Source organism: Eupeodes corollae, chromosome 2 (genome assembly GCF_945859685.1).
Source record: "Eupeodes corollae chromosome 2, idEupCoro1.1, whole genome shotgun sequence".
Lineage (NCBI taxonomy): Eukaryota > Metazoa > Arthropoda > Insecta > Diptera > Syrphidae > Eupeodes > Eupeodes corollae.
In genome coordinates, this window is record NC_079148.1 from 112,156,526 (window position 1) to 112,179,619 (window position 23,094).

Sequence of the window (23,094 nt, forward strand, 5' to 3'; positions counted from 1 at the left end):
TATTAATATTTATCGAAAAAATAAGTTTTAAAATTTGTATGCTTTGTATTCCCAAACACTATGTTTCGTCTTTTAAACATGTCTTCAGGTGCATGTTTGTGTTAGGACATACAAAGAGATACGCTCGATCGATTCATGACATGTCACAAGTCCTTAAAGACGTCATAAACAAGAATTATCCTCATTTTTTTAAACCACCAACAGTTTATAATCTTCTATCTGCACAACAATAGATAAGAAGGAAACGTACATGCAGTATAATGATTACCCATTAGATTATGAACAACACAACCCTCTCGACACAGGGCAGAGTATTGACTTTATTATTATTTTATAGACGAACACTGGAATGTGTATATTTTCTTAATAGAAAACAACTCAAACGTTGCACGATGACTATAGCAACGGCGCATATAGCCTCAATAAACAAACCAATAAAATTAATTTAAAGTTAAAGAAAATGTAAGACTCTGGGTTAGGAAATTCTTTTCCTGTTGTCTTTAGATCGACCAACTAACTCTTGTTTGAACCTTTTTAGTTAAATTTGATAAATAAGTGAATTAAGGGACACAACTTATGTGTCTTTGTTTTCACCCCACTCCAAACTACCAATAAGTTCAAGTGTAGAATAATGTCAAGGGTGTTATGAAACCATCATCAGCTTTAATGACCGATTCACGTAAATGTCTATTTCGAAGCTGCGTGGTAAATCAGCCCTTGGAAGAACAAACTGTGAAAATACCACAACTAGCCATTGCACAACTTTAGCCAACAATAATAGCAACAACAGCAACAGCAACAATAACTCTAGTAACAACAATAAACTAACCAAGTCCTCCTACATACCTCAGACGTCACTGCTGAAAATCGAACCATTTGTTCCTAGTCTCAATGCGAGACTCCGCCGACCAATACACAGATCTTACAGCACTCTTAGTTCTAGTTACTTTAAGAAGCTCACAAATCAACAAAACCATCATCGTTTGAACGGACCAAATGCTGAAGCTTTAAAAGCACGAGGTAAAGAAGTCACATCATTCCAAAGGCAAAGATCTAAATCATCGGGTTCATCATCGTCTTTGGTTAATCAATCGGTGGCAGCAACTGTTGTTACCCAGCAACCGAATGGAGTGTGTCGAATTGTACGGAGTCCTAAGGAGCAAGAGAAACTCCCGGATCGCATCAACTACGACCGTCGTGGATTGGGAGCTATTCCCATCTTCGAGAACGAGCTAAATCTCAGGTTACTCTCGTTGCAGCATAATCTAATAAATGTTTTTCATATTCCACAGCAAGGCGGAAGTAGTGTAGATAAGCAACAGCAAGGCCAGCAGCCTGATGATGAAGGTGCAAGTGGAAAGCTGGACAAAGATACTAACGCTAACATTAATAACAACATCCCAAAGGCCAAATTATCAAATAATCCTCGCAACTCAATAAGCAAGAGATCTTCATCGCCACTGGTCAATGCCGTTCCTTTAAACTCAAATCCTCTCCATCCGACCAGGTTCAGCCCGTCGTCGCAAGGAAATGAAGGCATGAGATCCAATCGCTTGCTCATCAAAAACTCCATAATTCTGAATACTTCTTCGAACACAATAAACACTATGAAGAAGTCGAAGAGCTTCATCTCAAACTACTCTAAGCATCTGTCGAGCTTGAGGAAAAACCTTCATTCCAAATGTTCGGTGGCACGAGCTGTGGACAGCACTGTCCGACAGTCACCAGGTTCACTCGATGTGAGCCCTTGCGAGAGCCCCGTAGATATCCTCAATGTAAAAAACAACCAGTTGCTAACTTCGTATGGTGAAATATTCCAGAACTTGGTCTTTCTCGACCTCTATGACAACCAAATAGAGAAAATCTCTAACCTGGATGGACTGACCAATCTTACGGTTTTGCTTTTGGGTAAGAACCGCATCAACGATATGACGGGTCTGGCTTCTTTGAAGAATACCCTGCGAGTCCTTGATTTGCATGGCAATAGAATAACATCCATCGGAAACAAGATAAACTGCCTCCAAGAGCTGAAATCCTTGAATCTGGCCGGTAATCAAATCAGGCACATAAACCAGAACGACTTCATGGGCTTAATGAACCTTCGCGAGTTGAATTTGAAGCGTAACAAGATAAAACGAGTAAACGGGTTCAATCACTTGACCAGCCTTGAACGCCTATGGCTGTGCCACAACGATTTGCACAAGGTCGAGGACATGTCATCTATAGCCAAAGCCATAAACCTTCTCGAAGTCACCATCGAGAACAATCCGGTATCGCTGGCTGGAGATTGTGTCTCGTTTCTGGTGAGTTATTTGCCTAAGCTGCAAATGCTAAGCCAAATGCCAATAACCGAGCAGGTACGTCGCGCAGCCATGGCCTGGCGCCGAAACAAGGAACTCTCTGACAGCAACTATTCCAATCTGTCGTCAGATGTTTTTAGCAGTATTCGAAGAGAGGAGGTGATTTCAAATGCTCGAACTAACTGGGAACTGCTTCGTTCACAGCAGACCCTTCATAAGAATTTGACATCAATAGCAAATACCGTTCCAGTTTTAATTCCTCCACCTCAAGAGACTGTTTCCACTGCTGCGGTTGTGGCTGTGGAAATCCAACAGGAAGCTGTAAAACTCCCACCTATTCAAGGTCAAAAGCAAAATCCCTTCGGATCGAATGAGCCATCGGAAAAAACACACTCATCTGCTTCCAGTTTGGGACCAAACGTCGACTCATCTTCGAGCTATTTTAGCTCGGACAATGAAGATCGTGACTTGTCAACACGTTCCAAGGGAAAACGTCAACGAGAGAACGAGTATTATAACTCAAAGGAAACTAATACTGTAATAATGAACAAGGAAAACGAGGAAGAGAATAAGCCTACTGAGCACGAAGAAACGGTTGAACACCCAATGGAACCCACAATGAAAATAGTAGTGGATTCATCACCCACCACCATTCAAGATCCTTCTGTATTGATTCCTTTGCAATCGACTGTTAATAATGGCAGCAGCGTACTAAACACAGATAAATCATCAGCGCCGTTATCGTTGGGAACCACAGCAGCCTCTACCTTAGGAGCAGCAGTAGCAACATCTAAATCACAGCAACATAAAAACCCTTCGATGAACCTAGCGGTTCATGTCAACAATAATTCTGGCACTACAGCGAATCCAAATGTCACAACAAAACGCTACATGAATGGAAGTCTAATGAGATCCCAAACAACAAAGCCTGCTACAACCGTCACCGTTTCTGCCGCCAATCGGACACCTGCACAACTAATTCACAACAACTCGACAGCAAATAATGTAGTTGCAGCCTCCGGATCAGGTAATGGCAGTGGTTCTTCTTTGAATAACAACGGCAGTGGCGTAACATCGTCCTGCAACAATGGAACCTCCTCCAATGCCGGCGGAAGTAAAACATCGACAACAACTTCTGCTACCAATATAGCTTCTTCAACTTCTACAACAGGAACTACCAACGCTAAGCAGGCAGTGGAGCGAGAACGCGAACAGGGAGGCGATTACTTGATAGAGATATGCGGTCGTTATCTGAATGTGTACGGAACGGGAGCATTACGTTTTATTGACAAGCAATGGAGCGCTCAGAAAGCCGGTGATGTGCACACCCTAAATTTTAGCTACATTAACTTCAATAGCATAACAGCGGTGCTCGGAAGGGTCAAAGCTCGGTTTCCGCACGCGGAGCACTTTGTTTTCCGCGAAACGAATATCTCTTGCTTGGGCCAATTGAACGCAATGGCCGAACTGCAAGGCATCACTTCCCTGACCATTGATTCGGAAGGCAACCCCATTTGCGCCAAGGAATGGCGTCTTTATGCTATCTATCGATTGTCGCATTGGGGCTTAAAGACCATCAACGGACAAGAAGTGAACGAGGACGAGGTTAGCGCTGCACAGCAGTTGTATGTTGGCCTATCGGATTTGGTGTTGTGGTCGATGCCAGATGGGATGTTGCAGCCCTTACTGGGACGCCTCAGACTCGAGGAGAATTGCTCGTCGAGCAAGTTGACGCCCAAAGAATGGTTACTAAAAGCCGACAATGCGTTGAAGGTGGTTGTGGGAAAAGAGGCCTTACAATGGAAGAAACCACCGAGTGGAGACTTTGAGAATAGCACGACCAGGGAACGTGGCCGTATGCACTTTTCTCTAATGATTGAGAATACGTGCAATGCTGTGGAAAAACTGAATGCGTTGGAGGAATTGTGGCCTAGTTTATTGTTGGACATTGTTAGAAACACTTTGTTGGATTATTCACAACTGGATGTTTATTTGAAAAATTTGATGGCGGAGATTATGAATAAGTGAAAAAAATAATTGCAAAGCGGATTGTGTTCGTTAATAAAAAAGAGGGTGTGTAGAAAAGAAAGTTCGAAATAAAATTTGAATATTTGGTAGCATAATTGAAAAAAAAAATGTTGTTTTGATTTAGTTTGCCTTTAGAGACTTTTGAAAACTCCTTAGACGCATCTGAATTCATTTCTGTTAAATCAGTCAGTATTTTGCATTGTTTATCATAACCTACATGAAAGTTGTTCATAAGTTAAACATACTTACTTAAGTTTTATGGGACGCAATTAGAAGAGGAAGGTACATGTGTACATACGGATGTACCTTTAGGAGTTTGAAGTTTAATATATGGATTCCAACGTAAAAAATACCTTTTTCGAAAGGGTCATGCAATATCATTTACCTCTTCATCGATAGTTTCTGACACACGAATACTAGAATTTTTTAAGATTTCATATTGAACTTGGTTATCCATTTTGCAGTTTCAAGAGTAAACGTAAAATAAATCACATATAAAAAGATTTCTTTCATGATATTTCTTTTTTATAATAATGTTTGAACGTTGATATTATGTGTGCAACACTACATCATTGAAATGACCACCACGCGAACTGTTGCAAGCATCGAAACTTTTCAGATAGTTTTCGACCACTTTTTAACACATATTGGCGATATCTCAGCCGTAACTTGACGAATGTTGGTTTTCAAGTGCTGAACAGTAGTGCTGAAAAAAGTGCGTAGCCCCACAAAAAAATGTCCAGCATTGTCAAATCGCATGATCTTGTCGGCCAGTTGATATTTCCGAGACGAGAAATTACGCGGCCAGGAAATGTCTCTTGCAATATAGCCATATTCGCTCAAGTTGTGATTTATTAAAAAAAAAAACAAGTCGGTTATCATATGACCACCACGCTCCGAATTGACGGTAACAGTCGTTTCGTCGTCGTTTTCGAAGACGAAAGGTCCAATCACCCCTCCGGACCAAAGAGCGCACCAAACAGTGACTGTTTGTAGGGCGCCAGTTATAGCTATCATTGAATTCGATTCGGAAAAATTTTCGAATCGATATTTGATGGTGTTTCCCTTTGATTAGAAATACAAATTATACACTGATCGATCGGAAATCACACAAAGAATTTTGTATGGGAAAAAAGTATTGCTGCGCATTTATTTTTCTCTAAAAATGTATTACTCTATTTTCCGAACGGAAATTCATTTCCTGAACAGCTGATAATTTTATATTCAAAATTAAACGAATCGTTCCACTGATTTGTGTTCCAATTTCACATAATTCCAATGACAGATTTCTATCAGTAAAAATGTTTCGGTTTATATAGTTATAGTTATAACTGGAGCCTTAGGGCCCGGTTATAGCTATCAGTAAAATTTTTGTTTTTAGTTTTTGAACATGTTACAGCTTACAGATTTATTTCTAGCAAAAGATTAATGCAATAAGATGAATCCTATATTCAAGTATTTTTTTTTTTCAAAAAGAAACAATTCATTTAAAAGTTGTATTTAATTTATAAATCCGTTTTGATTTTTTAATGATGAAATTTCATTTTACTGAACAGCTGACTGCCAAAAGCCAAACAAAATTCTTTGTATATTTATTTGAATAGTACTATCATGCAACACAAAATTTTACAGAACGCGGACCATGGGGCGCTGCCTGTACGAAAATAAAGAGCCACTGGAAGCATACAAATATTGAAACAAATAAATAAAATTTTAAAAAATCAGTCGTTGCCAACGTTACCTCAGATTTTTTTATTCATGCCTATCAATGTATAGAAGGTATGCATATACAATACATTTTATTGTATGTGTTTTAGATTTGTTTTCAGAAAATTGTATTCATTTGAGTTTGGATTTTCTATTTTTGTGAAATCTCAACATTTAAAAGCAACATTTTCAAATTTAAGTTTTGATATAATGCTTCGTTACCACATTTTGAATTTTGCACAAAACAAATTCGATGTACATAGGTATTTTTTTAAATTTGTATTTTTTGAATTGCTATGGTAAAAAAATCACGCACTTAATTAGTTTGATGATTCTGCATTACTATCTGTATAACAAAATGTATTTGAAGTCAATATCCTACTTGGTTCTTGAGCTATGGACGATAAAAAGTCCCAGAATTTGCGGACTTATGGTAGCACGGACGTACGTTTACACACGCACACAGACATCTCTAAATTTTTTTTTTTAGTTAGACACAAGAGACCTTGAAGCGTCGAAAAATGTCAAAATGTTCAATTCGACAAATCGGACCAGTTACAATAATTTCCTATGGAAAGTTAATAACATTTGAATTTTCTTAAGAAATTTCTGAAGTTAGTGTACCTTGTATAAGTCATTCTTTTTATATTATTTATTCCTAAAAGAAAACTAAACAAAAAATGTTCGCACTATTATAAGCATGGTTTAAAATATTTGCCCCATTTTAAAATGATTCGAAAAACATTAATTTTTCTAACTGGCAACTACAAAAAGTGAAAGGATATTGTATAAATAATATTACTTACCACGACCAAATGTATTTCGAAATGAAATATTTGTTTTGGCCGCAGCCATCAGCTGTTTTGTTTACATTAATTTGAGCGCTGAATGTTTAGAAAGGTTTTTTTCTTTAGTTCAACTTTGAATTGCTACTAGTTTTCGACAGGTTTTATATAAAACTTAATGCTTACCAAAAATGTATGGGAAAACTTGAGTTTTCGATGTAGGTTTTCTGCCAAAACCGATAATTTCGCGAAAACCGGGTTTTGGACTTGGTGTGAAAAGCCTATTATTCAATCAATTGTTTCCGATTGAAATCAATCATATAACTGACTCCTTAATTTGTCGGATATATGTCTTACTTTCCCGGCTCTTTTTAATTATCAAATCAAAGTGACTCGCCTCAAAATTATCCAGTGTGAATTTCATCAAAGAAAATGTAGCGATTTCAATTCTAAATCAAACAAACACTTGCTCTTTCTCTACAAGAGAGTGACATACAATCAAAGTGAACAAAACGGACCTTAATATGCAAAATCGGAAATTTCAAATCGAACTAACCTAATCGTCTACAATTTTAAAATTCCGAGAATTCGTTTTTTTTAACAAAATTCAAAAATCATCTCGATTCCTTTTTCTATTTTACATTTAACAAACCGACAAAAACGAGGTAAAAGCATGTCGTTTCTTGCTTCTAGTTTTATTTCCAAAAATAATAATATTTTGCACATCTTATTAAATGTATTTCTTTTATTTTCCAAAGATATCAAACAAAAATACACAAATTACATTCGTTTTCTTGTTTTTGTTAACACTCAATAATAAATAGATATATGATTGTTTGTATATTAAAGATATAAAATTCATTTTCAAGACACATTTTGGGGTAAGATATTTTTGTTTTGTATAAAATACGAAAGAACAATTAATTCATATATTTAATATTTTCTTTTTTGGAATTTTTAAAGCAAACCTTAAAAAACTATTATTGAAAAATTATGTATGTATATAAAAATTATTGATATTAGACTGATTGCACAAATATACAACATAATAAAACTTATTATTTATATCCACTGAGAGATCATTTTGTAGGAGTAAATAAACATTTATAGGATTTTTAACTTTTTCAATACTTTCCACTGTTGTATAAAATTTCATTGGGGGCTCCCTTGATATGATCAAAATTATAATTTTCAAATGGTTCTTGGGCAAAGATCATTTCAACTTCCTCTTCGAACATATTTATGGCTTCAACCAGTTTTCCATTGAGATTTTTCTACAAGGATGTCATCAAAATTTAATTAAGTTAACTTACACTCAAAACAAGAGTTATTCTACCTTCAAATAGTCTTTGGTCTGATAAATAATAAGTCGTATATCATGAACAACCTCAAAGATATGTCCATAAGCTCCTGTTTGGCATTTCAAAATGATCTCACGCATGTCCATGAACTCGGGACATTGTGCTATGAAATCTGGGAACTAAAAAAAGACGAATTAGAATGAGATAAAAACAATGAACACCACTTTACATAATTCTGACAGAATTGTATCTTAAAAAAGATATTTCCATTCTTCATTTTCATCAAGCGCTCGATGAGAACATTCAACTTGTTCACCAGATCCTTGCCCAAGGGTTTCTCCACATTCGGATCAAAGTCATTCGAGAAGAGAGATAATTTGTTCTCCAACACTTGAATATCACAACTAAGTTTCTCATCATTCTGAGCCTTCAACGAAGGCAACAAATCATAGACAGACGAAATATTGGACAAAGTCTTAGCGAAGTTTTCATCGAAAAGTTGTTCTATACCCGTTGTCGTCGGGGTAAGACTTTCAGTTGAGCCCAATGACTCTCGTTTGATGAAGTTGTAAGTCCCAGTCTTAAAGTACGTCCCATTTACAGCGTTTTCCCGTTGAGTTAGATCCGAATCCTCAACCATGGTGTACATGTAATTTGTGTTTTGTGTTGCTGTTGGTTCCTTATTCAATCCCAAAAACTCATCCACAGAGGAGCTGGAGTAATCGAATGAATCATCATTACTTGCCTTCATAGGAGTTGAGTTGTTTGCTTTTTGGTAGACATTCTTTTGAGATTGCACCAAATTATCCAAGTTAATGAAAGACTGAATAAGATTATCCATAAAACTAACAGTTGTCTCCTGCCATGCTGTAAAACTGCGAACAAATTCTGGACTTAACGCCGATCGGACTTTATTCAAACCCTCGGGGGTATTGTACACGTAGCCCTTGATTATGATCCATGCATTCATAACTCGAGTGAATACAAATATAAAATCCTTCACAGCCCAAGCGATTCCTTGGGAATTGATATTCGGTAGAACACCATCGGGGCGGACTAGATCTTGTTTCAAACGGGCACACAGACTGTCGATCTTTTTGAAACATGGACGATTGCGGTGGGTGTAGGCGAGTTTCTCTGCGGTTTCGCTGCCCGAGAGAGCAAGTGACTTCAATATTTCAAATGTGTTTATAACTACATCAGTTGGGTCTCCTCCTCCTCCTCCGCCGCCAAGAATCGATGAATTTTCTTTGATGATTCTAAATTAAGTGATAGTAAATGATTTTTGAATTTCTTATCAGTTGAGCAACAAACCTCGAATCTTTGTTAGGATTTCGCATTGGAGCTGAAGGAGAACTTCGCAAATTGAAATCTTCTAAAAATTAATTAAATTTGTTTGCCATAGACTCAATTATGGTTCCTTGTGAATTAATTGCTCACCCTTAACTCCAGACTCTGATGGATCCACTTGAAGATTTATCTTCCCTGTACAGGCCGTCATGTCATTCATTGCATTGATGTTAATCGGATTGTTCTGATTGACGCATTGCACTCCAATTTGAATAGTCATTTTTCCAGGGTCTCTAGTGCCTATATTCTGTTGTTGCTGTTGTTGTTGTTGAGGATGGTTACCACCATTTGCCCCAACAGTTGGTCCATTGGCAATGGCTTGAGTAATAAATGGTAAGGCTGCATATTGAACGTTTGGAGCGAGTGCATATTGCAGAGCCATATTTGGCGCTGGCAATATTGGCGATAGAAAAGCTGCGTATGGCCAAATCGAAGGCAATTCTAAAGGAAGTCGCAGTACATATAGTTGAATGTTGGTTCTTCTTTTTACATAACTTTTTTCAAAAACCTACCCTGACTATTCACGCTTGGAAAACGCACACGATCCATAGAAGTAACCTGAAAAATTTTATCACGATTTTCGGAATAATTTAAATCAGATTTAGAAGGACAACTGGCTGCTGCGGAGAGTTTACTGTTCATTCCAAGGATTTTGCGAGCTTTTAACAGAAAACAAAACAAAAAAAGGAAAATTTTAAAATATCATGAATGTTTTTGTTGTTTGTTTTAAAAACAAGTGCTACTACAATCTATGAGAAATACAAAGTAGTATTTTTAAAATGATAGAGTAGGAATTTGTTTTAAATAAAACTTACGACGGGGTTGATCTTTAATATCATTCATAATCTTATAAAATTTAAGAACGTGCTTTAAGGAAAAAATAAATAGGTAGGTGGGAATGTATTTACGTTTCCAAAAGGAAAATAAACTAAAACTATGAAAAAGAAAGCATTGAAAAGTGGACTTTCTTTAGACAGAAAATGCAACGCCTACTGAGAATTGCATTAGAGATGTTCAAAATATTTATTTATACATAATGTGGGAACTGGGAAGGTACCTATATACTTTTTTTTTGTTAAAAAGGAAAAGGAAATGGCTATTGGAAATTTGAAATTATTTGCTTCGGCAGGGTTGCCAAATTCCGTTTTGACTTTTTAAAACCTTGATTTACTGATTGCTTTTGAAGTTTCAATACTATAGGAAATTACTGGCAGGTTTGGGCGACGTAAGGGACTTGAAAGTGAGGCAAGTTTCTAGTATCTGATTGGCCAGCTGTCAAAAAATTGACTTTCAATTGAGCCAACTTTATTGGAAAGTTGACTGGAAAGTTAGTCAAGAACAATCTCCCTAACTATTAAGTCAATTGAACTTATGTCACAATGACAATTGATGATGTTTTTTAATTCAACTGACAGCTGAACTTTATTTCTCCATGAAATATTTATTTTCTGCACAATTTCATTAAATCTTTTGTGTTAAAGGGTTCCTTGTCAATTTGGAAAAGAAATAGCTAGTATTTCTTTGGAATACAAAATACAAATCGTGATGGACTTGTAGCTTGCTTGAGGAGTTTTTGTGGACAATAATTTGTTTGGTACTTTTGTACTTAAAGTAGAGGTTTGTGAAGTAAAGTTCTGAATTTGAAATTCATGTTTTGTTTTTGATAGTTTTTGTACAATGAATTGAAGGTAGAGGTTAGTGAAGTAAAGTTCCAAGTTTGAAGATTATGACAGTTGAAAAACTAACTGGTTGCATTGGTCCAAATGTACGTTCAGAGAATGCAGTTGACTGCAAATGAAGTCTCTAATTTGTCTGAACATGCCCCTTTTTAATTGATCTGGAAGAAAAAACACCAAACAAATTCTATCCATTTTTAATCGCTTTCTTCACAGCGTATCGCTTTAGTCTGCTGAGGGGTTAAAAGTTTTGCCGTTTGTATTAATAAAGTTTGATTCATTAAAAAAATGATATTCCCTTGGGTGAGTGGAATTTTGCCTAGAAAATCTAAAATCAAATGAATACAATTTTCTGCTAACAAATCTAAAACACATACAATTAAATGTATTGCATGTATATGCATACATACATTCTATACATTGATAGGTATGAATAAAAAAAATCTCAGGTAACGTTGGCAACGACTGATTTTTGTTAACATTTGAGTAATTTATTTTATTTATTTATTTCAATATTATTATATTTCCAGTCGCTCTTAGATTCCACACTTAATTTTCGTACAGGCAGCGCCCCCATAGGCCGCCTTCCGCAACAAAATTTGTTGTGTCATGATAGTACTATTCAAATATATATACAAAGCAACATTGGGCAGGTTCAGACGACATAAGGTCGACGACAAAAGCTGCCAAAAAATATCCTTCCAATTAAGGAAACTTTATTGGAAAGTTATCTGGAAAATTAGTCAAGAAAAATCTCCCTAAATATTAAGTCAAGTCTATTTCTATCAAAATGACAGTTGATCATATTTTTTCCTTCAACTGAAAGCTGAACTTTATTACTCTATGATTTATTTATTTTCTGCACAACTTCATTTAATACTTTCTGTAAAAGGGTTCCTTGTCAATTTGGAAAAGAAATAGCTAGTATTTCTTTGGAATACAAAATACAAATCGTGATGGACTTGTAGCTTGCTTGAGGAGTTTTTGTGGACAATAATTTGTTTGGTACTTTTGTACTTAAAGTAGAGGTTTGTGAAGTAAAGTTCTGAATTTGAAATTCATGACACTTCAAAAAATGAAGTCCCTTATGTTGCCTGAACTTGCCTATTAAAACGAAACGGATTTTTTTGGGCTTTTGGCAGTCAGCTGTTCAGGAAAATGAAATTTCATCATTAAAACAATTAAAATGGATTTATAAATTAAATAAAACTTTAAATTAAATAAACTTAACTTGCATTGTTTCGTTTTTAAAAAAATACTAGAATATAGGATTCATCTTATTGCTTCAATCTTTTCATCTTTTCATCCGCATTAACAAGGTGCATGAGGATTCAATTCGAATTAATATTAAGTAGAATGAAGTTCAGTAAAAATTAAAGAAAAATGTATCCCGGTGAATTGCAGAAAAGGGCAAGCATGTTAGATTTGAGCAGCCGTTCGCTCTCTATAATCTATATGTTCTTATCGGGATGCCTCTACCTACAAGAGGTATTTCTGCCTTAACTCTGTAAAATCTTCAAATCCGAGAAAAAACATTCAGGTAATTTTATTAACTATACTTTTTTATTAAAAACAACATCACTACATTTTTTTCTTAACTAATCCTTCTTTGCTTTTATATCGGCTGTTCCCTCTTCCTTAGTTTGTGTTGCTTTATCTACATAAATATTCAATATCGCTTCAATGCCAGGGTACAACACAAAATTCGTGGTTCGAATCTTTTTGTCTGTTAAATAAGAAGTCACCGAATTTGTATTGAATGCAATGTCCATGGCATCACTGTGCGTGATTCTGTCGATATTGCTGCGTCGAATTTTAATCACAGCATTTTCAAAACCATTAACCTTTAAAAAGAAAAAAGAAAACGCAAATTTTTAAACATAAACGAATCATGGTAATCGAAAGAAAAAGAACAAATCCTACCTTTATAGTTAAGTCTAATTGATATTCACTATCTACATCGGGCCATCTCTGTTCGAGAACATCTTTGTCCCACTGAATGTCTTCTAATTTCTCGTTCAATCGATTCGGTGTTGAGATAAGTTTTGACCATAGTTCGGATGCAAAATGTGGAGCCATAGGTGCCAGCATTATAATCTGAGTGGCTAGGGCGCGTTCGAAATGCTTTCCATACTTTATCACATCTTTTGAAGCCCGCTACAAGGACCGACCAAATTTAAGTCAAAGCCTTTTGAAACCAAAATTAAAATCTAGCACTTACTCTTATGGAGTTTGTGAGTCCCTGCATTTTGGATATGGCGACACTCAGCTGATGAGTGTGTCTGTAGTTGAAGGTGGCACCAGCTACATAATAATTTCGAGCATCGAAGAGCACTGAATCCTCTTGGATGAATTTTTCATCAGTTGGGTTAAACTCGGGACTGGGTGGCTCCTGTCGCAGCTTGTGAAACGTGTCGATTGTTAGCCAAAGTCTTTTCTGCCAATTTAGGATTCCAGGAAAAGCTAGAAAAATTGAAGCGAATTACAGGAATAATTTCAGGAATATATAAGTGAATTCATTTTTACTTGTAGTTGACCAGTTTCTATGAGACGTTGGTGCCACATCCGCCAGAATTATCAGTCTTGTGGTATCAGTGCCATATTCGTTGATCATATCCGATGGATCGACTCCATTGAACTTGGATTTGGACATCTTCTCCCATGACATAACGACGGCTTCTTTGGTATCCTTCGTGATGGCTTTGTTTTTCTTCGCATCAACTATGTCAACCTGATGAGCAAGTCTTATTGAATTCACAATCTACTATCAAATTGCTTTAAGAACTTACCTGATCCTCTGTTAGATACTTTCCGCTTCCCTTCAACCGGAACGATCGTCCCATGACCATACCCTGCACTAGCAGTCGACTGAATGGCTCCGAACAGGGAACTAGTCCTTGAGAGTGAAGGAAATGATTCATAAATCTGGCATAGTACAAATGCAAGACTGCGTGTTCTTTGCCTCCAATGTACAAATCAACAGGCATACATTTGCTTATCAGATCTTTGTCAAAGATTCGATCTGGATTGTTTGCATCCAGATAGCGCAGATAGTACCAGGAGCTATCAACAAACGTGTCCATTGTGTCAGACTCCCTATGGGCATCACAATGTCCACACTTGGGACAATCCACTCTGAGCATTTCTTTCGTCTTCTCGGCAGGAAGCTGAATCGGGAGATCTTTCTCTGGCACTGCCACTGGTCCACATTCAGGGCAGTGAATTATTGGAATCGGAGTGCCCCAGTATCTCTGCCGGGAGATAAGCCAGTCTTGTAGTTTTGAACTCACCTTATACCCACCGATTTGAAGCTTTTTCGCTTTTTCCAGAATTGAATTCCGACACGCTTTGGAAGCCACATCTTTGGAAACATCGAGCTTTACATTTAGTTCCGTGAAAATATCTTTTTCGGATTCCATAAAACTAGGGGCAGCGAGGAAGACATCACACTTGGGGGCAAATTCAGCATCATCACTGTAGACAATAGGAATTGACTCCCCAGTGAAGGGATTCTTTACGAATTCAGGAGGATTTGGGGATTTTTTCAAATAGTGCGTAGTCTTGAGTATGAGATAGGCATTGGGATCCATTAAATGCTCAGGAGATTGCGTCCAAACGCGAAGCGGACCCAATTGAAATGCATAACCATCGCATTCGCCAATCCAATGGCGCTGTAGATTGATTATATCCCGCCAATCCTGCAACGTTGGATCATTCAAACCTTCTAGCAGCTCCTTGGCAAACTTTGTGGTTCGGATAAACCACTGTTTGAGGAGTTTTTTCTCGACTTTTGCTCCAGATCGCCATGAACAACCATTCGCGTCGACTTGTTCATCTGCAAGGACAGTTTTATCAACTGGATCCCAGTTGACCAGAGCCTGTAAGGAAAGAAGTTTTTTAAATGGGAAAGATGAGACATCGATTTTCATACATTACCTCATTCTGGTAAGCCAGACCCTGTTCGTGAAGCATCAGAAACAGTTTCTGTGTCCATTTGTAGTAGTCCGGACAGCAAGTCGATAATTCGTGGTTCCAGTCAAAGGAACAACCAAGTTTTTGAAGTTGATCCCGCATTTGTGTAATATTTTGATTTGTCCATGAGGCAGGTTCAATTCCCCTTTGAATGGCAGCGTTTTCAGCGGGAAGACCAAATGCATCCCACCCAATGGGATGAAAGACATTTTTCCCATTCATACGATGAAACCGTGCAACCGTGTCACTTATGGCATACACTCGAACATGACCCATATGAAGATTTCCCGATGGATAGGGGAACATCGATAGGACATAAAACTTATTCGAGGGAGCATTCTTATTGAACTGACCAGAACTAAGCTTCTGACGCCAATGTGATTCTATGTCACGTTTTACCGAGTTTGTGAGTTGATCCACCTGAAAAACAAATTAAATTCAGACCAAGTTCTTTCAGCGTTTTCTTTTTTCGTAAGAACGTACATCGAAACCAGTGCAACTTTGTGAGACTAGACGATATATTGTCGAAAGAGAGACACGTAATTTACTTGTTTGTGTATATTTTAAGAGGATTTGCATTTTATTTAATTAATATTTAAAGAATTTATTGAAATTGAAATCAGTTAATGAGCAGCACATTTCGAAATTAAAAAACTAGTCGGTGGTCAGTGTCACTGTCAAGTAAATGTCACTTTTCGCAGTTGCGTATTTTTCTTTGATCAACAGATGTTTTGCATTTTTAGTTCATACTGTACGTAAACATAATGCATTTTCGATGTTCTAGCAGTTTGAGATGAGCAGACCTCTAGTACAACTGGATAACGTAGAGATGTGTTTTCGAAATTTATCGATAAAGAGCGCTATCGTAGGGAAAATTTTAGATTTAATATGTGTAGTTAATGTTTTCATCAAATTCAAATCAAATATTTTTTTTCAGTACTATTCTTTTCAAACTGATTTATGATATAACTGTTATTTGAACCCCAAAAAAATATCTTTATTGGGAAGAAGTAAAAAAGCCTAAATTTATATTTAAAAAAATATATATAAACTTTTTTGAAAGATAACGAGTGTATTATTTGCCGTACTGCCTTGTTGCCAAACAAATCATTAATTAAAGCTTGATGATACTAACCATCATGTACCTTGAGTACAGTTAATACATACCACCAGCCCCAAAAAGCGTACCAATGAATAGGGAGAGATTTGTTAACAGTTCTTGTTGGCTATTCCGAGACCTTATAGCGGTAACTTATAAACATAGCCTCTGAATGGACATTGCAGATGATTTTTCGCATTTCATTATCGTATTCGTTGTTTCTGATTATCGAGTTCTTTAGTTTTCTTGTTACCAGATTTTAATTCTTTATGTGTAATAGCAGTGTAATATAATTCCTCTATGATTACGGTCTTGAGCAATATTCTCAGTTGTAAGTTACACCTGATTACGATTCTTGACATTACCCATGTTTATTTTGAGAACCAAGAAAACTTTGACTTTGAAATTATTTGGCTTACATTTCATTTGTATGATGCTCATTTTTTTCTGGTGAATAAATTATCAAACATTCCATTAGTGTTTAATTATACTAAGTAAAAAAGATATGTCAAATATATTAAAAAAAAAAACAGTCTAAGTAAAAAATAATTAAAGTTAATTCCAATAAATAGATCTAATACATTGGCATACTAAATATGTATGAATATTCATATTCCTCTTTAGTTATTCTTGCCCTTTTATAGGCTTGGGAAAAAAATAATAATTCATTTAATAACGCCATCTCTTGCTTCTATTTTTTCGAAGAAACTAAGATCTATTTTTATAAAGTTTGACAAAATAAACAAAATACAAAAATTAAATTCAAATGGTGTCTCCATATCTCAGCTGAACTAATGCGAAGTTGGCTATTAGTAGGTCATTGATGTAATCATTCTTTTCTATTTCATTTTTTAAAATTTGCTTCACAACGCGACGAACCAAAGTACTTAAGTGACTGTAACTGAAAATTTTCACTATATTTATAATTAATTTTGCATTTTTATTAATGGTGAAATTAATAATTGGTTAGTAGCAAAAAATGACAAAAAACGCTACATATAAAATCTATAATAATCTGATGGAAATAAACTACATAGGAAAAGCTGGGCAGCCGTTAAGGAAACTTTTCCTGTAAAGTTAAAGTAGGTGTAGATTCCGATACTGCTGAATTTTTTATTCATGGGTATTGCTAGGTGCCATTATTCTTCTCACACCATCTCTCGCCATATATATTAGGAATGATGTTGCATATTAACTTTACCACAATAAGGCTATTGTACCAACTCCCTTTTTAATTTTATGTGGTTAAAACTTTCTGTGAATAAGTACCTCTATTGTTTTCTTTATCGGAGCCCAAACCTAGAAAGAGTTTCAACTTCTCAGGAATTTGTTGACTCCATACAAAGAATTGTCTCCCTGTATCCTCACACTGAAATCGTTATTACGGGCGATTTGAATGTGCACATTTCTTCGTGGCTTCGCCATTCGGGAAAGACAACGCCCGATGGAATGTGTGCAGAGTTAAACCATCTTACTCAGCTTGTCGATGAGCCTACGCGTATATCAGACGTTAATAGCCGAGCAGAAAATACACTTGATTAGTTTCTCACTTCTGATTCTGATAAGTACACAATCAGTGTATTGACGCCTCTAAGCACATTGGACCACAGTGTCATATCTGGTAATTTCTCGTGTCAAACAAATCCAGTTAAAAAAAAACTCCAAAGAGAACCGTTTGGCAGTACGAGAAAGCCAACTGGGACGGTGTCAATAATTTCTTCAGTATATTTAACTGGTCGCTATGCTTCCTCGGTAGCAACGTAGTGCAGATATGATTTCTAGTATGATTCATTTGGGAATGGAAATGTTTATCCCTAATAGGGTTAAAAGTATTAAACCCAAGGTTAAATCATGGTTCGATTCGAACTCCAAAGAGGTTATCAAGGAGAAAGAGGTGAGCTGCCGGTGTTTTAAAGCCAACCCAACTGAGAAAAACCGGAGAAGGACCAAATTTGTACATGACCAAAAATTACGCCGAAAAATACATTTGTAAAAAATATGAAGAATTCTTTCTCTTCTTAGATGCCTACGCTTGTTGACAATGACTCTCCTTTACGTTATTGATAAAGCCAACTTATTTGCAAGGCAGTTCCCGAAAATTCATGACTCCCCAGTTTTTGAACGCGTGAATGATTCAATGGGACCAATCTTTTTTCGTACTCGAACTGTTGCGAGAGCTCTTAAAGATCTTTACATTCATAAATCCGCTGGCCCAGATGGTATCTCCGATATTATTCTAAAGAGGTGTTCTTCCACGCTAGCAAAACCAATGCGTAAGCTTTTCCATCTTTCCTTTTCTTCTGGACTCGTTCCGATTCGTGGGAAAACTGCATTTGTTCAGGCAATCGCAAATAAGGCGAATCTTCTTCTCCCACAAATTACCGACCGATACCACTAACGTCCCTTCTTTCTAAGGTCATGGAAACGCTGATTAATTATCAGCTTAAGAAATATTTTGAGGAACGGAAGCTTCTTAATGACCGGCAATACGGCTTTCGTAGCAATAGGTCCTAGGTGATCTCATGGTTTATCTCAACGAACAGTGGAACAAATCTTTACATCGTTTTGGAGAAAGTAAGATTATTGCACTTGATATTTCAAAGGCATTTGATAAAGTCTGGCATCTTGCTCTCTTATCGAAAATGTGTGCCTTCGGTATCGACCAATCTCTTCTTCTTTGGATTAGAAATTTTCTTTTGAACCGTTCAATACAAGTTGTTTTGAACGGATTCAAGTCTGAAACCCATAAAATAAATGCTGGTGTGCATTTTGACTCCGACCCTCTTCATCATTTTTATAAATGATCTCCTGTCTGCTACTTCTAATCCAATACATTGTTTCGCTGACGATAGCACTCTTAGCTTTTCATATTCGTTTCCAGACTCACAACTATCCTCTTCGTATGTGCAACAGCAAAATATGTTTAGCTCATTATATTGCGACCTATATGGCTGAATCACATACACGCTTCAGCTTCGGCTTCGCCTGACGTTTACGAGTTCAGTTCTAGGAATTCAATGCATGCTATCACAATGTAGCTTCGACCTCACGTTTTGTTTGACAATCGTAAGGAAAAGAATGTAATGTGACTCCAAACGGAAGCTCTATTTCAATTTTCTGAACATTTGCTTTGTCTGACAGCTCATCAGCAGGAAAAAAATGTCAACAAACAAAATATTTGCTCTTTGGAGGGATGAAATAATAGAAATGTCATTCAAAGCAACCTCGAAGCGGGCCTAACGTAATGGAGACTAAGCTGAAGCGTGTATGTGTTTCAGCCAATACAGTCAATCGTGTGGAATTGAATGCTTCGAAAACGCAATGCTCTCTTCTATCGTTAAAGCTAGATAAACATTCTTTGCCACTATCTATGAGTAGCACTTGCATCAACGAAACAGAAAATCTTGACATCCTCGGAATGTACATCAGCAACCACCTTTTGTGGAGCGAATACATAATGTTGCCAAAAATGCCGCAAGATGTCTAGTTTTTTCGAGACGTTGCAAAAAAATTTGTCTCTCCGTCTGATCTGGCTACAATCTACAAAACCTATATACGTCCTAACTTATTTAAGCTTCTAAGACAGTATTCAAAAAAGAGCTTTTAAAATGAGCTGACATTAACATCATCAACTCGTTTACGTCACTCGAACATCGACACAAGGTTTCTTGCCTCACCCTTTTTTACCGTTATTTTAACGGACTATGCTCTAGTGATTTGAAATAGCCAGTTTCATTCCTCCTCTTTAACAATTTAACCGTAATACCTGCGCTTCTAGGAATGCCCGTCCGTTTATCCTTGAGCCCAACTTCGGCCGTACTATGAAGTACAGAGAATATGGACACGAATGTGGAACGCCTTGCAACGCTCTATCTCTATCTATAGTGTTCGCTAATTATAAAAAAAAAAGAAAAACAAAAAATGGGAGTATTTTACGGAAAATCAAAATTTTAAAGCAAATCAATCGAAATATTTTATATGGTTATCTGCGTATCTACTGAAAAGCAACTAATCTAGCTCCGCCAGCAAAGAACGAATTTTGTATGCAATAGTTTCACACCTCAATTTTGTAGAACGTTTATTTTGAACGTAATTTCAGACCGATTTGTGTACAATTTTATCCGAAAAGGTCGAAAAAGTTGTAATTGTAATCATTTGGATTAACACAACTAAAAACAAATCAAACAAGACCCAAAAACAAGAAATCGATAGTTTTTTCACTAAAATCTAATATTGTACTAAATCGATTATAGCTTCTTTGGAGCGCACATCACTAACCTGACATTTCGATGCATTCATTTTCGGAATTTCTTTTTGTTCTCGTCATTCTGAATTCAAATTTCGCAGAGAGTAGACGTGTCGTCTGTGAATTCAGAACAGAACAAAAATTATTAAATTGTGTTCAAAAAATCAATAAATTCAAATAAAAAAAAAACTAACAAAGTGTGAATAAGAACAATTATAGTGAAAAAACGATAATGGGAGATTCCCTAGAGAACTCAGAAGCTCCCGTCGTGGACACCGTGAGTGTAACAATTGTCGATTATGGTGCTTTCGCCAATTACATCCGCAAAGCTGTGACCATTCTATTGCCTGAAGAAGATGTGGTTCCACCAGCATTGAATTTGGCTCTAGAAGACACCAATAACCAGGATTGTATTAAGAAATTCCTTAGTGATCCCCAGGTGCAGGCATTGTACATCCAAAGGAATTGCTTAAAAGGTAAAAAATGGATTTAAAAATTTGCAGAAAATAACTTTTCACCTTGCAACACGCCCAAGATGGCCGACTACAAAAATCGATTTCTCCCGAAAGAAGAACCCTTCTGTTAGGAAATTTCAATCTTTTTGCATTTTAATTTTTTTTCCTTATTGGGAATGGCTGAAATTTTCATTTAAATTTGAAAAAGTAGCAAACTTTTGAGTGGGGAAAGAAGAGAACATTTTTAGAATAAAATTTCTAATTAGAAAATTCGCATTGGGCTCCATTTTACACTTTTCTCTATACTTATTTGCTACTTGCCTTTCTGATGATGTCATCCGATGATACACCGTTTTGACAAGCGGCACATTGGTTTTTGACGTTTTCTTTTGAAATGCATTTCTGTTAAAACTACTGGAAAATACGACGTCATATTTTGGTTTGTTTTGTTTTCCATCTTTCGCCGGCTTTTTCTGGGGTTGATGTCTCCTTCACTATCTCTACCCGGCCAGCCGGTATGAAAGAGTCGTCACCGGCATAAACAAAACAATTACAGCTGGGTTTGTTTATATTTACATTGAAAATGACCTTTGTTGTGAACAAGTGATAAAAACAGAATAATTATTGATCATGCGTGTTATTTTAGCAAAAGAAATAAATACAATTAAACAGGTGCCGGCATAAATTGTTTACATAATATTTACATAATTGAAGGTTTACTTCAAAGAAGATGAATGTAGCACAGAGTTAATGTTTTCTGCTATTTGTAGGTCTTTTCCCATGCTACTAGTGCACTCATTGAATAATAAGGCAAACATACAAGTTTTTATTGAAAATGTAATAATATGATTGAGATCAACGTCTAGCGGCTCGTCCCAGCTTAGCATGGGTGGACATTATAATTGAAAATAATCATCATTATTATATACAGAAGTGCAAAACTTTTTCAACTATTACCGCCAAAACGAACATTCGTGTATATTAAAGTTGTTCGAATCAAATTATTTTTATTGCTCTAGACTATTTTAGGTGTCACCTTACTGTTCATAATCTTAAAGCACTGAACCACAAGCAAATTCTACAAATGCACTGTTTTTACAAAATCAATAATGATTTTCAGCTGTGCAAAACATTTGCAACTAGTGGCCATTTCTCTTTTCGTCTTATTTTGGATAAAAGTTAATCTAATTTATTTTGAGGTTGGTAAATTAATGCGTGTAGCATGATTTGTTTAGTTAGTTCTACGCGGGACTTTGATAGATAAAGAGGTTTTTTAAGGATAAATTGTTTTTAAATTGAAAAAAAAAGAAGATTTTTTTTTTTCACAAATTAACTATTTGTTCATACAGAAGGAAGGCCTCGAAACACCACAGCAAAATATGATTCAAAAGTAACAATTTTTTTCCGAAGAAACCCCACCGGATTGCGTGGTTTTCAGAGAGCAAAAGAGCCATTTAAAAAAAATATCGTTTGGCTTTTGCTAAAACTCATCTCAATTGGAGTCCCCAAAAATGGGACACGGTCTTGTTTTCTGACGAATCATCGTTCAATATGCGAGTATCGGGTGGAAAAAAACATGTCAACAGGCCGAGAGGTGAGAGGCTAAATCCAAAATACACTAAAGGGACGTTGAAACATGGTGGTGGTTCAATTTGGTCTTGGGCTGCTTCTCTGGCCAAGCAATCGGGCTAATTCGACAAGTGGAGGGCATAATAAAGTCTAAAGGCTATGTAGGCATCCTTTGTAACTCAATTCTGCCTTATGCCCATTGGAAAATAGACGTTCCAACACGATAATGATCCCAAACACAAATCGAAGTTGACTACAAAGCGGATTGCAGAAAAGAAGATTGAGGTTTTACCATGAAGAGCCCAATCCCCAGACATAAACCCAATAAAGGACCTGTGGGAAATTGTAAAGAGAAGAATTGGAAGCAACATTTTCCAGCACAAAAGTGACCTATTCGCTGGAATTCAAAATTAGTCGAATGACATTCCAAAAACGGTTGTTAATACCTTTTTATCTATGAAGCCCAGAAGATATACAGCCGTTAAAAAAAATAAAGGCTACGCAATTAAATGTTAACACTTCCTTGCCTTGAAATAAGAAAATAGTTTGGAATTTAGTTCTGAGGTCTAAGTTGCAGTGATTATAAATGCAATATCAAAACAAAAT

The 23,094-nt window shown here is 36.3% G+C and overlaps 4 protein-coding genes across 12 annotated transcripts in view; 2 read left to right on the forward strand and 2 right to left on the reverse strand.

The window, feature by feature from the left end:
- Positions 1-368: 368 nt before the first annotated feature.
- On the forward strand, positions 369-4,404 carry LOC129947728 (ras guanine nucleotide exchange factor V). Its single transcript, XM_056058392.1, has one exon. It carries the CDS (start codon positions 684-686, stop codon positions 4,326-4,328), a length of 3,645 nt encoding a protein of 1,214 aa, XP_055914367.1. The 5' UTR covers positions 369-683; the 3' UTR covers positions 4,329-4,404.
- A 3,203-nt stretch (positions 4,405-7,607) lies between these two features.
- Positions 7,608-10,395, reverse strand: LOC129946671 (protein mitoshell-like). The gene is made up of 7 exons (XM_056056932.1): positions 10,287-10,395; positions 9,984-10,130; positions 9,562-9,912; positions 9,436-9,496; positions 8,351-9,380; positions 8,157-8,300; positions 7,608-8,094 (listed from the first exon to the last, which is right to left on the reverse strand). Exons 1-7 carry the CDS (start codon positions 10,312-10,314, stop codon positions 7,945-7,947), a joined length of 1,911 nt encoding a protein of 636 aa, XP_055912907.1. The 5' UTR covers positions 10,315-10,395; the 3' UTR covers positions 7,608-7,944.
- A 2,293-nt stretch (positions 10,396-12,688) lies between these two features.
- Positions 12,689-15,792, reverse strand: LOC129947402 (leucine--tRNA ligase, mitochondrial). The gene is made up of 7 exons (XM_056057942.1): positions 15,603-15,792; positions 15,084-15,539; positions 13,937-15,025; positions 13,674-13,878; positions 13,369-13,610; positions 13,071-13,304; positions 12,689-12,991 (listed from the first exon to the last, which is right to left on the reverse strand). The coding sequence occupies exons 1-7, from the start codon at positions 15,696-15,698 to the stop codon at positions 12,746-12,748; spliced, it is 2,568 nt and encodes an 855-aa protein (XP_055913917.1). The 5' UTR covers positions 15,699-15,792; the 3' UTR covers positions 12,689-12,745.
- A 4,769-nt stretch (positions 15,793-20,561) lies between these two features.
- LOC129945740 (dynein heavy chain, cytoplasmic) overlaps positions 20,562-23,094 on the forward strand; it is a 35,376-nt gene continuing 32,843 nt past the window's right edge. For all 9 annotated transcript variants that reach the window (XM_056055623.1, XM_056055622.1, XM_056055626.1 and 6 more), the window contains exon 1: positions 20,562-20,940. In XM_056055623.1, the coding sequence (XP_055911598.1) occupies positions 20,697-20,940 (244 nt within the window). In that variant the 5' untranslated portion in view covers positions 20,562-20,696. The remainder of the gene's footprint in view (positions 20,941-23,094) is intronic.

Coding starts and splice junctions, on each gene's coding strand:
- LOC129946671 (XM_056056932.1), bottom strand. CDS start 10,314: ATGAATGATATTAAAGATCAACCCCGTC. Junction 9,381..9,435: donor AATCCTAACAAAGATTCGAG/GTTTGTTGCTCA, acceptor CACTTAATTTAG/AATCATCAAAGAAAATTCAT. Junction 8,301..8,350: donor TACAATTCTGTCAGAATTAT/GTAAAGTGGTGT, acceptor GTCTTTTTTTAG/TTCCCAGATTTCATAGCACA.
- LOC129947402 (XM_056057942.1), bottom strand. CDS start 15,698: ATGCAAATCCTCTTAAAATATACACAAACAAGTAAATTACGTGTCTCT. Junction 15,026..15,083: donor GTCTGGCTTACCAGAATGAG/GTAATGTATGAA, acceptor CTTTCCTTACAG/GCTCTGGTCAACTGGGATCC. Junction 12,992..13,070: donor AATTAGACTTAACTATAAAG/GTAGGATTTGTT, acceptor TTCTTTTTAAAG/GTTAATGGTTTTGAAAATGC.
- LOC129947728 (XM_056058392.1), top strand. CDS start 684: ATGTCTATTTCGAAGCTGCGTGGTAAATCAGCCCTTGGAAGAACAAAC.